The sequence below is a fragment of the Mycteria americana genome, chromosome 2 (genome assembly GCF_035582795.1).
Source record: "Mycteria americana isolate JAX WOST 10 ecotype Jacksonville Zoo and Gardens chromosome 2, USCA_MyAme_1.0, whole genome shotgun sequence".
Classification (NCBI taxonomy): Eukaryota; Metazoa; Chordata; class Aves; order Ciconiiformes; family Ciconiidae; genus Mycteria; species Mycteria americana.
The window spans coordinates 128,022,575-128,037,230 of record NC_134366.1 but is presented as its reverse complement, the minus strand read 5'-3'; the positions used below and the strand labels follow the sequence as shown (position 1 = coordinate 128,037,230).

The following is a 14,656-nucleotide window of genomic DNA, read 5'->3' as shown; positions in this document are numbered from 1 at the left end:
CATGATAACAGTCTTCAAATGTCTGAAAGATTCTTGTAAAGAGGGAAGAGAATGCTCTCTTCTCCAGGTACACCTGTCCTCCATTGCGATATGTGGTAGATAGATGAAAATGAAATAGGCTTCGTACTGTTTATGAAAGTCAGAGGTGGGTATTAAGAATATTTTAATAATTCTGAAGACAGTGAAACACTGCTGCAGGTTGTCTGGGGGATGCATGGCATCTCTGTCACTGGAAGTCTTAAGATAACAACAAGGCAAACAGTGGTCAGGAACGACCTTCTGACCTTGTTCTGTGGCAGCAAGATGAACTAGATGACACTGTGATGTCCTTCCAGGTCTTTTATTGTACGATTTGACACTTATCTTATTTCAGGTTACTTTTGCCGCTGACTTGTAGTGTATTGAAAAGATGTTGATATTTCATGTCACAAGCTCCTGAAAGCAGGTTGTTAGGCAAGAATCTTTACTTTCATTTTTATACAGCAGAAGTGTCTAATACTTATTATTGCAAGGAAGAGATTAAAATAATGAACTCAGAACCTTCAGAAAAGGGCAAGGACAAAGTGGCCAGAATATACCTATCAACATCTCAGTATTTTTAAGACAACTTTATAATCATCTAAATGTTTGGGGGAGGCAATACTCTTGGCCTTAGCCTTGGCCTCATTTGTTCTCCTTGAATAATTTCTCAGTTTACATTGCTGTAACTTTCTTTTCCAACTCACATTTGTTAAGCACAAAGGTTTCGCCTGTGAAACATCTTGTGTCTACTAATGCTTCCACTCCATGATTGCTTTAATCTTGCATTGCTGTCACAGAGACATGTATGCTTCCTCTATCCCTTCCATGCTCACATTCTCCTGTCGGCACAAAGGTTTGTGCTTTCAGGTGGTGAACTGGAGCCAGGAACTGATCCTGGTCTTAAATAGACTGGCAAAGGAAAAAAAAAACCAAACCCAAAACATTTAACCAGGATCACTTCTTCAGCCTAGGTCACTGCAGGACTATAAAAAGGTATGTGTCAAGGGGTGTACAGGAATCTGAATGAGCAGGTTCCTGTCTGGCAAAGGTAGGAGCAGCCTTTTGAAAAGACAGTGCAAGACCTAAAATTGGGGAACGTGTACTAAGGAAAAGTTGTCCTCTGCTATCCTACTCCATGTTTGTTTAGCACTGCAGCTGCTTAATGGAGTACCAAAAGAAAATGCTTATCAGCTTTTGCACAACTGCAGAGTCAACACAAGTGAGAGAAACAGTCTGTTCCTTCTCTGACTCAATATTCATCCATGTAGAAATACAAAAAGGTAGAAATTTTATTCTTAACTGAGTTTTTGTAACCTCTTCCCTCAGTTTGCCAATGTAACAGCTAGGAAAAAAACCACCTTTTTTTCCTGGTACTGTACACAGTATTCAAATCCACGATGAGTAAATATGGATTCCTGCCATGCAACTTTCTCAGATTCTCGAGTATGTTATTCTCCACAGTTCGTTTAAGATGCTAAAGTTGTTCTTGAAATAAATACTTTGGAGAAGACATTGGACAAGGGTTTCTGTGCAATGCTTTCTTTAAAAAAAAATTACCGTTGCATTTTTGAGAGACATAGCTAATCCATTTTGGCCTGAATTTCTTTCCTTCACAAAAGCAAATCTCAATCCTGGTGCATAGTTTATGTTCTTGGCATCCAGCCCAAACATATGTGCATACTGAAATCAGTTTTGCATCTGTTTAACTTTATGCACATGAGTAGTCTACTATGATTTAGTCTGATGAAATGACTCATGCAAAATCAAGTGTTTGCAGAACAAGGGTTTCAGACAGTAGGGTTCTTCGGGGCAGCACCTTCTACAGCTTTATATGCTACCTAGCACATGAAATGGCTTTTTGATTATCTAGAAGCCCTCTTCATGCTGTATAGCTGTAGTATGAGGTGAAATGAAGTAGTATAAAAGAACAAGTCTTGGAGTCTAGGTCAGATCTTCTACTGCATAGCACTTGGACACAATTACAATAATTGTAACAATTAATTAATTGTAACTTTCTTTTTTAAAAATTTTATTCTGGGAACCTCTTCAGGATCAAGGAAAATCACTCTTCTTATTCCTTCATAACAGGCTACCAGGCTGCAGCTGTTGGCCTTCTGGTAGCCATTGGCCAGGTTAAGGACTGTTGCTTATATATGCTAGACACTCTGATAAGTTATAGCCATCATCTCCTATCAAGATGGAACCATATTGTTCTGGAGGCTGATAATTCAATGGATTCAACACCTCCTGCAAGGAAGAGTTATCTGAATGGGCAGCAATGTAGATATTAATCATCTTCCCAGAACAAAAGATCAGCGTGTCAAGACAAGGAACAGGTTTTTTTGCTGCTATCCCAAGTGTTATCTTCCCATGCCATCTCACGTCTGCCATCCTGAACCCTGGCTAATTTCTTGCCTTGTAACTGTGCAGTCATAGGCTATAGGAAGAGAAGAAGTGATGCTAAGCTTGCTACTTGTTGAAGTTGTTTGTATCCAGAGGCTGGCTCTTCTGCTTTCTTTTGATGTTTTGTCATTCTCCCTATGTCTGGTATAAAAGTCTAGGGAATGGAGAGTGGTCTAGAGAGTGAAGAGACTCAAGGAAGGGGATGAGAGAGGCTGCAAGATCTGATGTTAGGAGCATTAGGGATTAAAAAGTGGAACTCCAGGGGATTTGTACTGTGAGAATATAGTCTGGGGAGGATAGATAAAAAAGGAAGGCTTGGAGTATGAGTGCTGTTAAGGCAAGGCAAGGAAACGTATGGGTGTGACTCCAAAACTGATGGTGTACTGGAAATGAAAATAGAGAAAGAAAAAAAGAAGTTGGAGTAAGAATATAAAGCAAGAAGTATACCTTAAAGATGAATGGTTTTGTTGGCCTTTCCCTCCTATCTCACTGCCCAGCTACATTCTGTGATTGGTGAAAACACCCTGAAATAAAGACAATTTTAGGAAGCTCAGAATGTAGATCAAGGCATGTGATTTTAAGTATTTGAAATGTATTTCTGATTGAGGCATTATGCTCCTGACTTGTGACAGTTAGGCAGGAGGCACCTAAAAAAATCATGTATGTGAAGTGCATCGGGTAGCACCTGATTCAGGACTCTCTGAAGTTAATAGACTACAGTATGCTTTGAAGCAAGAGAGGAAAATATTGAAATATTACAGGATTAAAATATTATAGAAGTAAAATTGTGCGCTGAGTTACCTAAATATGAATCTGATGGCTCTGGTGAAGGTACTCTCCGATACTTCTGTGTGACTGGGGGAAACCTTTGATCTTAAAATGTTAAGTTGTAGAAGACTTTTTATTACTGATGTCTTTTCGTGGTCTGCAGTTTGAAGTGTATGCAGAGGTAACAGGTAACTGAAGTCTTGATATGCACAGTATTGACTTTTGGTAATTGAAAACTTTTTGGTCTTACAAGTGGATACACTTTAATGAGATGGTCATCTGTTTTATCCAGCAAGCTGAATTTCTGCTCAGGGGAAAGTTCTGAATGCTGATATGCAAAGAGAAAATGGTTTTACTATATGATTCTCAGAAGAGCATTCAAAATGTTAACAAGCCTACACATCTCTCATTCATTCTGGGGTTTTGCAAGTGAAACTAGAACATAATCATCTCCATGTTTTGAATAATTTATTGCAGCTCTTGATAATATTTCATATTGATTGGATGAATATCAATGTTTCCTACTTAAATCCTCTTTGCCTTAAAATGCGTAATTTTTAACCCTTCAGAGTTTTGTGCAAATCAACTGCCCCTTATTTACATCCTAGCTAATACAAAGAAGTTGGTATTTGTAAGAAACTTCTGTATGTAGTACTTAAGGCTGTATGGCAAAGATCTCATGTTAATTGTAATTATCATACGTAATTGATTTGTTAATTGATTTACTGAATTGCAGCTGGTCACATTTTTTTAAAGTACTGAAATTAATATTATTGTGAATTGTTTGCTCTTACAAGAATTATGAGTGCTTTATGTTGAACAAAGGATAAAAAGAAATCATGGAATTCTTTAAATATTTATAAAGCATTTTTGATGAGTAGACCTTATTTCCGTGGTGAATTTTTACAAACGTATTCTTTTTGTCTATTTTCAGTCCCCTGCACATAGCTATTCAAGCTATGATTCTGGCAAGAATGAGAGTGTAGGCAGAGGTGCTGAAGATCTGTCTCTGAATCGAGGAGATGAGGATGAGGATGACCATGATGAGCAGGAAGATCCTGAGAAGGTTAATGAATCAGATGGGGTAGAAGCTGAGCGGCTGAAAGCTTTTAACGTAAGTCCTCTTGCACTCATTGTCTTGTTTGCTTCTACTATTCCTTTTACATTGTTATTTATGGGTAAGTTTGACAATATTAAAGGCACATTAATTTAATTTGCAGGATTTATTTCAATTATTATTTTAACGCACATTAAACTCTTGCCAACAGACGACAGATTTACTGTGTTTTATTTAGAATTTTAAGGCAGAGTGCCATCTTTACCAGTGAGGAAAACAAAGCTTTGTTCTGTATGTGTGCGTGTGCGCCCGTGTGTGTGGATGTGGATGTGGATGTGGATGTGGATGTGTGTATGTGCATGTTCACCCATTGAATGGAAAGGGGCTGTAGCTAATTTATCAGAAGACCATTCCGGTGGTCAGCTGTTCTCTATTGCTTTCCCAATGTATGTAATTATGCATGAAAACACTAGCAATTGTTGAAACAAAGAAAAAGTGAGAGTCAGTTCAATAAAATGATTAGCAATCACAGCTTATTGTTAATAATGAAACTTAAATAGTGCCTATTTTCACAATCTGTTCTGGTTTATCTCACAAGATCTGTATCCTATAGACTATTCTTTTCTTGTCTTTTTTTTTTAATCAGCCCCCCAAAATAACCCTTTAAAGAACTGTTTGCTTAATATTTCTGGCTTCCCATTACAAAGCTCTTCAGTGGATACAAAAAATGTCTTCCTATCAGTAATCAAGACAGGAAGCTAGGAAGAGAAGAGAGCCACCCTCCAAACCCATCTCCTCTGTCTCCCTCTTGCCAACAGATGTTTGTCAGGCTGTTTGTAGATGAAAACTTGGACCGAATGGTCCCAATCTCTAAGCAGCCCAAAGAAAAGATCCAGGCTATCATTGACTCATGCAGGCGACAATTCCCTGAGTATCAAGAGCGTGCCAGAAAACGCATACGTACTTACCTCAAGTCCTGCAGGCGGATGAAAAGAAGTGGTTTTGAGATGGTGAGTTTTGATTTAAAACCCAGCCCTAGTTTCCATCAAAACCCCATATGTAAATCCATGGCACTATTTTGTTTTCATCTTAGTGTCTTTTTTTTGTTTGTTTATTTTTTTGATAATACCAGGTCAGAGGTTTCTTTTTCCCTCCTTCATTCTTCCTGAATTTATTCCCTTTGTTCACTGGTTTAAAAATGCTTTGAGACACTAGAGTTCACAAGATGAACTAGTATGGATGTATAGGAAAAGAAGAACAAAGCAAGGCATAAGGAGGGAAACCAAATGATGGCATATATAGTGACTTATTTCCTACTTTAGGTTACAGTTAGAGATTTTTGCCTGAAAAAGTCTTGCAGCAAGATGGATTTTTCTTTAAAATGCCTCTGCTAACTGGATTTCTGTAAGCTCTGTAAAAATTAGATCCTGCTAGAGAAATGCTATGCTCAAGAAAATGCCCAGTGTAGTAACATCACACTGGCAATGGTTTTGGCTTTGGGTTTTTTTCTTGTACATTTTAGCCTATTACTTATTAGTAAAAGTTACTCCTTTGAAATCTTTCAGTTTATATATAGGTGTGCAAAACACATTAAGTGGTTTTAAAACACAGACATCAAGCTTACCATTTGAGCATCCCAATGGTTTAGTAATTGTAACTGAACCAAAACTCATGAAAATTATGATGGTATACAACTGTCAGTGTTTCCAGACATTAATATTACTCAGTAGCGCAAGAATGGATAAATAATGTCTTCTCACCAATTGGCAGCTTCATTATCTCTAAAAAGCTTTTGTCTTTCCAAAACCCAGGAAAATCGGAAGAAACTAGGTAGCTACACACCTTATGTTTGATGTGTCTTAGCTATCTCTCTGGCCTTTAGATGACAATAAAATCACCTCATCATTACAAATAGATATCATTTAGTGATTAAACATGCCATTATTTTTTTTTAATGAATCATCTGCAAACCCATTGATTACATTAAAAAATTACTGGAGATGATTGAATTTTACTGTTTCTCTCTTTCTCTCTGTCTTTCTCTTTCCTGCAGTCTTTGCAGAATACTTATACGATTTCCATATGTTGTTTAAGATGTTAGCTGACAGTTTTAAGAACAAAATACCAGGTTTATTTGTAGGGTAAGACCACTACTGGATAACACAAAAAACAAAGACAGAAACTAAATTTTTGTATGTGTTTGTGATTCTAATCGACTGCATGATTTTATTATTTGAAACATTGGGATAACACTGTTTCTGAAAAATGGAAACGCAGATGAAGAGAGACAGGTAGAATAAAGGACATCTGTACAGATAAAAGTGCCAAAGATTGACTGGTGGTGTACATGTCAGGTTGTATAGCCTTCCAAAATAAAAGAAGGAAAAACAGAAAGTAAATATTTTCCACAATACACTAAGTAGCATCAAATTGCATCTACTCACTCTGGCTGAAAGTAATTTAGCAACATCAAGTTCAGCTTTCACGATGCCAAATATTTTTATTTTGCTGTACTTTCAATTGAAAATACTTACAAAATTAGCCGATGCTAACAAGTCTCCTCACTGTTCCAATTTATGGCCTCATTACTGTCATTATTCACACTGATGAGCAGTTATGTAAACTGCCTCAGTTTTTGTCATCTGAAAAACTTGTGCAACTGTTTTGCAATATGAATAAGGGGCTTACAGTCTGACCCATCAGAGCTAGGTTGGCTTGACTTCAGTGCACATTTGCAAATGTTACTTTCATATGAATAAAGGCTGCAGGATCAAATTTACTCCTGGGAAGGGAAAAGGAGCAGAGATTACCAGGAACATGATCCAAATAGGCAATCTTTATAGTTCAGAAATATTCCCTATTTTTATAATGTTCCACTACAGTTTATGATGGGCTTTATTTCTTTTTAAACAAACAAGTTACCCTCTAAATATTGACCTTGCTGCCCATGAATGGAAGTGGCAAGGCACTGGAGCTCATGCGAAAGATTTCAGCCCTCTTGGGCCTGAAGGGAAATCTGTCCTGCTTCCCTGTTCACAGGTAGGAACACGAGCCAAAGACTATCCAAAGTCTTTGGAGGAGCTCCCATTAACTTCCTAAGAGAATAAGTGGTGTTTTATGTTTATGTCTTGAATAATTCTGAAATGTAATACGTATCCATTTGTTGTTCTTAATTATTTTCTCATTTCTAAACTACTGTATCAGCATCTCCTGATTATAAGCAGTTTTTAAAAATGCTACCATGGACAGAGGCACTTGACTGTAGGATTATTTTAAATGTACTTACCATTTTGACAGTGGAAAAGAATCACTTTGTCTGCATAATACCATTGGTTCAAAACAATCATGAAGGTACATGTTGGTGTTGATTTGAATAAGGTGCTACCTTCAAATATAGCAGAACAGGATAATGATCTCCTCAGGAGCGATAGTGCTACCGTTGTTATATTAAATAGGATGTCAGATAATAATCTCCACAGGAGATGTCTTTTGCTATAGACATATTAAACAGAAGTTTTTCATTTTGTTCAGGTTCAGAATGGTACATTTTGAGCATCTAGTTGCAAGAGAAGAAGAGAATAATCTCATATATGGCATATGACAATTCAGACTGTGTGTGGAACAGTGCAGCTATCTACAGTGTCATATTGTAAAGTGAAGAGAAAATGTAAACACTAAGTTAAATTAGTGTAAGACTGCATGGTAAAGATGAAAAAGCATGCCTGAAGCCTGCTTCTGCCAGTTATTTGCCATCTGTAATCCAAACGACAGTTCTTGCTGCATAACAGGCCAGTTCTAGCTCTGAGGCAATGGGAAAGGCTCAGTCTCATGACTGTTCATATTGTTAATTAACCTGTTTCTTAGTATTAATATTTTTAAGAGATTGCTTATAGTTATTCTGCTTCTACTTATGAGAGAGATTTGTCTGTGGACCTCAAGGCACCTTGCATAGCTTCTTGTTACAAATATTCCTTGAGGAGTTCCCTTTCTACATTGGAAATGCTTTCCCCATTTGACTGTTCAGCTTGCAATTGTGCCATTTTCATTCTGACACAAACATATCCCTCAACAAGGCACTGTCAAAGTTTTTCTTGTGAATTGTAAGATTGTTTTTCTCCTCCCATTGTCTCTTGCTTATGGACTGTTGAGAATGTTCTCTTACTAAGTTCTATGATCTTGCTCAGAATTTTGCATTGGGAGGGAAGTTTGTCAAGTCCTGAAATCACTGGTTTTTGGATGGGATCTCTAGGTTGTGCTTCCACCTGCACTATGCTGTAGCAGTTTGTGAACTTCTTAAAGTTCTTGATGTTCTTAAAGAAATTCTTTCTTTTTCTCTTCATTAGCCCATAAGTAAAAAATATATTACTGCCTCTTTCTCAAGGACTGATTTTAATGAGAATGCCTTTATACACATTAAGTGTTTTGTGACCTATATATGCTATACAAGAGGAATTTTCTCCCTGAAATGGTCAAATGACCTGTTTCACTAATGTTTTTAAAATTCATCCTTTAGACTTCTCCCAGCCTCTGTATCTATAGAAAACTGCCAATTAAAAAAAGATAGTAGACAGCTGCTGAGGATATGTGGTATGTATTTGTTTAGTTACAGTCCAGAACAATTTTAGATGCTAGAAATAAACAAATGAGATTGAATTGACTTAATAATTACATTTTCTTACTACTATCTGCTGCCTCCCATCTTCATGATCTCCTATCATGAGTCTCACTGCCTTCAGTTTGAAACTGCATCGTACAGTATCTTTTTCACAGTTACGCCATTTTTTCTATGTGCATCCCAATGCAAGAGCAAGGTCTTAAACTCTGATTCACAAAGAGATTCTTCCTTTTGTTTAAGCAAAAGGAAACCTTCCTTCCCAGGCACTACTGTAATACAAAGCAATAGTATCAAAGAGCAAAGTATTCTTATGCATTGGAGAGAAAAGGCTAGTCATAAATGCTTTTCATTGTCTGAAGACAAGTTTGGATGTGTCAGAGAAGAGTCACACTATGCCTGAAGACAGTTCCTCAGTTAGATCCCAGTGTTGTTCATCCCAGCTCCTTCTGTCCTATTGCCAGCCTCAATAACAAACAACCAAGTTCTGTATCTTTCACTGCTTCTGTCATTTGGTTGTGCCAGTTGGCTGTAAGAGGTATTTTAATGATTTGCGACTCTGCACATGTTGATCGGGGTGTTTTAAATGTGTCTAGTGGCTTGGAGTGCTTCTATATTGCAACTGGGCAACTTCTGTGGGGACCGGTTTTCAGAAGGGGGTATGTTTTCTGAAATTGGCCTCGCTAAGATTTCTCAGGATAGATACCTAGCCTCTGTTTTTAAGTTTTAGCTTTAGAGAGAGGAAGCTTTCATTATTTACTGAATTTAGTGCTGAATAGTCCAGCTGCCCTCGCAGTCACGTGGCTTTTCAGTCCTCCAGGCCTTTTATGGCTGGAAAGGTCATAAGCATTTTCAGGAAGATGAGGGTCTGTTAGTCCAGGGATGCATACCTAATCTTGATTAATAAGCTGGGAAGCATTAAGAAAATTATCACAAGAACAGTTACATGAAGATCTACACATAATAATAGAGCTGTTGCTTTGTACTATACCCCAGACTCTGTTGACTGGTCACTTTCCTTTCTAAGCATCTCACCCTTGTTAGACAGTGGTTAGCTTATGTAAGTCTGATGGGCAACCTGGTTGAAAAAGGCCAAAGCTACTCTCGGACAAACTTTGCCTTTTTGCATTGGGTCTCACATATCCTTAAAAAGAAATTCTAGGAACAGTTTCCCTAAGGCTCTTAAATTTTTTTCCCCCCACAGAACAGTTAAGTGAATACTGATGTGATTTTTCAGAACTGCCTTTTAAATCTGTCTCAGATGATACCTTTTGCTTTTCAATAACTTTTGCAAGTATAGGCAATTTTGGAAAAGTGAGTGGCAGAAGAAGTTACACTTTTTTCAGTAACCTTGGAAAATGTGAAGAAGTTAGCTTTGAAAAAGGCATGATATTGGGAAAAAGAATGAAAACTAAAAATTAAAAATACCTAGCAACCTGATAGTAATTAGTCTTTTACATTCTGTGAGAGAGGAAAAGATAGGAATGCAATTTTGACATTTGTTTAACTTTTTAATTGAATTTAGAAGAAAAACAATCCCCTCCAAAATGGCAGTAAGTTCTAATATAGAAAAAAACCCCTTTTTTATGGAAAAAAAAAAAAACCAACCAAACCCAAAAACCGCTGGGGTAAAAGAATGTTCACCCTTATTACTTGTAAGTTTGAGATCAGAAAAAAAGTAGTAAATACGTCAGTTGTTCCTGTGCTGTGATCCTGACTTAGATTGAGACCCCTGCTGCCATGTTACTTGATTAGCTGGTTTGTGTCAGTAGCTTAAGGTAGGGAGCCAGTTCAGTGTATTTGCTTAGGAAAAACAGGAAATAATGTTAAATCAGACTCAGTTTTTCCTAGTCCTCTGGAGTTTTGCTAGTAAACTGTTTGCTGTTGGAGTGTCCAATCCAATCCCCACCTAACTCAGAAGGAATTACTTCAGCATGACGATTCCTGGGGTTCTCTGTCCCTCTGAAATACCAGATGAATTTGGGATAGAGGTAATCTTACCTACGTTTGCTAGAGAAATTAGAAAATAGAGACTTGGGCTCCCTCAGCAATCAATGAAGCACTTAGATGAACCAATCCAGAGAGATTCATCCCCAGCTGTCTCATGAGTCAACTTCCAGAGATACCTCTCTGAATGAAACAAAAAAGAAGCCTAGATGACTAGTTCAGACAAAATACTTGAGTTTTAGGTGGATAAAGTCAGATGGATCTTCTTTCTGTTGTTCACATAAACAATTTAAAATTTCCACTAGCCCCACTGAAACTGCTCTCGGACTTAGCCCTGTATGTAGGCACAGCAGCGGCAGCAGCAGCAGCAGAACGGTGGTTGATTGGAATGTGTCACTTGCTTAACATTTAGACAGGAGTATGTATATGTTAAGATATATATGGATATATTTAGGTGCTGTCATAATCAAGGTGCAACATGCAATGTTTCAATTAAATGTACTTTAAAGCTGAAAACTTAAAAAAGTAATGTGAACATCACTGAACGTTTTAAAAAGCCTCTTCTGCCATTTAAGAAAATATTTCTAGTTACTTCTTTGAATTCCTTAGTAGGTGTTACAATTGAGTATTTATCACAAGACTGCAAGACTGAGCAAAATATATCAAAACCCAGTCTGAAACGCAGTGCTACAAGCATTAAAATGCCAGTCCGGTTGTTCGTATTTCACTATTCTGTACTAACTAATAATTATAAAAGTACATCCAATAGAGTGCAGTACTGTACTTCAGTCTGTAAATTTAAAAACACTCTGTGGAAAGGTTTCCGAATCCTTTGTAACTGTGCAGTGTAGGGCAGTTCTGTGTCATACATTTCCCTGCATTACACTGAGTAAAAGATCTCATTTGGAGATAATATGTACCCTGTCTTGTAAATTATTTTGGACGTTTTCTATGAAAAAATGCTATTTAGGTATTGCATACTGTTATAAATATGTTGGGGATTTTAACACATTGTGTTAGAACTTAATAAGTTATTATGAAAGAGTCGTGGCATATTTGCAATATTTCATTTTGGAAATGAACTGGTCTTACGATACCTGAAGAAAAAGCTGACATGCAGGAGAACACTAGGGAGTATCATGTTAGGAGCCCAACATGCAAAGAAGTGCTTAGTGGTACCTCTGGAAAAGCTCAGTTACTGTCAGTGAGGCATCTTAGGCATTCATCTTCACTTTCAGATGCCCAATCACTTTGGAAAATTTGGAACTATTTTTTTTCAAGTTTGAGTAATAGTTAAAATATTTTCTCATAAACACATTTATATTAGAGTTCATACATTTATATTAGGATCTCTGTTTACAAAATGAAGTAACTTGTGTATTTACATGCTTGCAACTGTTTTATACTGAAAGATCTCCTTTTCAGTGTTACTTGGCCTAAACTGGAAGGTAGTATCTATGCACAAATGTCAGGTTATAAAGTTTGGCATTTTAGCAGGTGTGCATGTGTGCCTATTATCTGACATAATAGATAGCTGTATTTTTTCAGTACTGAGTCAGGCTGGTATAACATGTGTAAGAGTATCTAGACCAAGCTTCTGTATGACAACTTTGGCTTTTATTTATAAGTAAATACTGGATATCACAAAAAATGCCAAGGTAGTAACTTTAGAGACAACAGATCTCTAACCACAGGAGGACAGCAGGTACAGCAGATTGCAAACTTCTTTTGGGTGAATATACTGCTCCCAGTGGTTTAGACTGAAATATAATCCATCTACTATATCAATAATCGGTAGATTTATACAAAAAATGTACATTTGAAATTAGGACATAGCAGTTTTTTAGATTCCGTATAGAAATATAGGAATTGTGTGAATATGCCAAAAAGGGTATTTTATGTTTCCCATGAAGATACTGCAAAGGTACCTCACTTTAAACAGAAGACTTGATGATACTGTATACAGTTGGTGTACTGCAAATGGGTATTTTACAGCATATGGAAAGTGCTAGTGTCTTTTATGTTAAGGAATCAGAGATTATACAATAGAGATAATTTCTAGAGAATCTGGGCCAAGGATTTCTGATTTCAACTACTAAAAAATCAGCAACCTTGCAGGACTACTCCATAACTCCAGAAAGGTTTCTTGTAAGATGCTTGGATTGTTGAGAGCCAGATCTAAAGACCACCAAAGCCATGGAAGGATCTTCATTAGTTTTAGTGTTCTTTAAAGCAGACCAACAGTTATTTGACTACAAAGAAGTATCAGCTAATTTGATTTTTCATTAAGAAGTCTGCAAAAGTATATCTGTCAATAATTTGTACACTCTTCAGAAAGAGATAAGGGGATGAGTGTATAAAGTCTTCATATCAATTTGCACAAAAATGATTTATCTTAAAACCATGCAAATGTTCGTGTCCAATATGGTGCTTAAGTGTGCTTGTTGCTTCGTCATCATTGTCATCGACAGGCTCTGTGGTGGTCTCAAGAATCAGGTTTAAATTGCCTTGAAATGCAGTTTCAATATGAGAGGACTGGAGGTGGTTGGTCATCTCCCTTGGGCTACTGAGGGAATCTCAACCACTTCCTGAATGTCAGTTGCTTCAAAAGATGTTAAAAACAGAGGCATCCGCATGTACATGAAATCTAGCAGGTTTCCCTTACATCTTTTGTCAAAGTGCTCTTCGCCTGCATCGTGTTAGAGGCTGAACGTTAGTTGTGTGTCAGCTGAAGAGATGCACAAAAACAAAGAACGATGTGTGTTCAAAACATGGCTGCTATTTTAATGCAGTCACAAGCAGTATTGTGTTTCCAAGTAAATACAAAGGAATTCTGTATACTGCTGCTGTGTGATGGACAGAGGCATATAGTCTTCTCAGAAGGTCTGTATTAAGCTCTTTATCAGATTCCCTCTAAGTGTTATTCATCTCTTCACCTGAAAGTTACTATAAAATTTTCACATGCTTCTTTTCTATGTCATTTTTTCAAAACGACAAAAATGTTATCCTGCCTTCTAATTTTGCCATGTGAATCGCTTGTTTTGGGAGACTGAAGTTCAGAGGCTTGCTTCTTTTCTGTTGTTTTACACATGGGTAGTTCCAATATAGTTATTTCCTGCTTTACATCACTGTGAAGTGAAAGAAATACCAGACTGGGGCTGTGAATGTTCTGTATCAAACAACACTAGGTGCATTCTACCAGTTAAAGCTGGTCAGGAATTTTTTGATAATGCCTTTTTTTGTTTTCCTTTAAGAAATGTTAGTTTGTCAACGGTTTTCTGTTTTGACATACTCCAGTAAAATGAAACCTGGTTTCTTGCTAGTCCAGTGGGCAGGTTGTGGATCCAGGGATTGTGAGAGGAGCCTGGGAACCCTTGGAAATAAGGTCTCCTTGGCTCCCACATTTCCTGCTGTAGTCTCAAACATGCAGGAACCAGCACTCAGCTCTCAGCTCTGCAGAAGGGATCCAGGGAACCTGGAAAACGTTGGTTTGGCTGAGGTCTGCAGGCTCTCTTCTGCAGAATTGAATGATGTTGCTTTTGCCATGTTTCCCAAGGCCTTTGAGTCTCACCCTTGGGCAGGGAGTTGAGACATGTTCAGAACCCCACAAGGACTGGGGTGCTTGAGCTTCTTACAGACATGGTTTTATGGCTGGTAGTCATGACAGAGATCGTGAATAATCAGAAGTATAGAAGATGAAGAAGTTAAGCTAAGCCAGAAGGGGCCTCTGAGCTTAGAAGATGGGGTTGTTAGCTCAGTTTATTTTAAAACATCTTTTAAAAAGTGGTTATTTCAAAGCATTTTTTTCCTCTTAGGCAAGGCTTTTCAAAATTGATCTTTTTGACATT

The 14,656-nt window shown here is 37.4% G+C and overlaps 1 protein-coding gene across 4 annotated transcripts in view; it reads left to right on the top strand.

Moving 5' to 3' along the window:
* The window catches only part of NOL4 (nucleolar protein 4), a 196,841-nt gene that overhangs the window by 145,359 nt on the left and 36,826 nt on the right, over nt 1-14,656 (top strand). For 2 of the 4 annotated variants that reach the window (XM_075495700.1, XM_075495699.1), the window contains exons 7-8: nt 4,127-4,306; nt 5,068-5,259. In XM_075495700.1, coding sequence (XP_075351815.1) covers nt 4,127-4,306; nt 5,068-5,259 — 372 coding nt within the window. The remainder of the gene's footprint in view (nt 1-4,126; nt 4,307-5,067; nt 5,260-14,656) is intronic. The other 2 variants (XM_075495702.1, XM_075495701.1) reach the window with 1 other exon arrangement.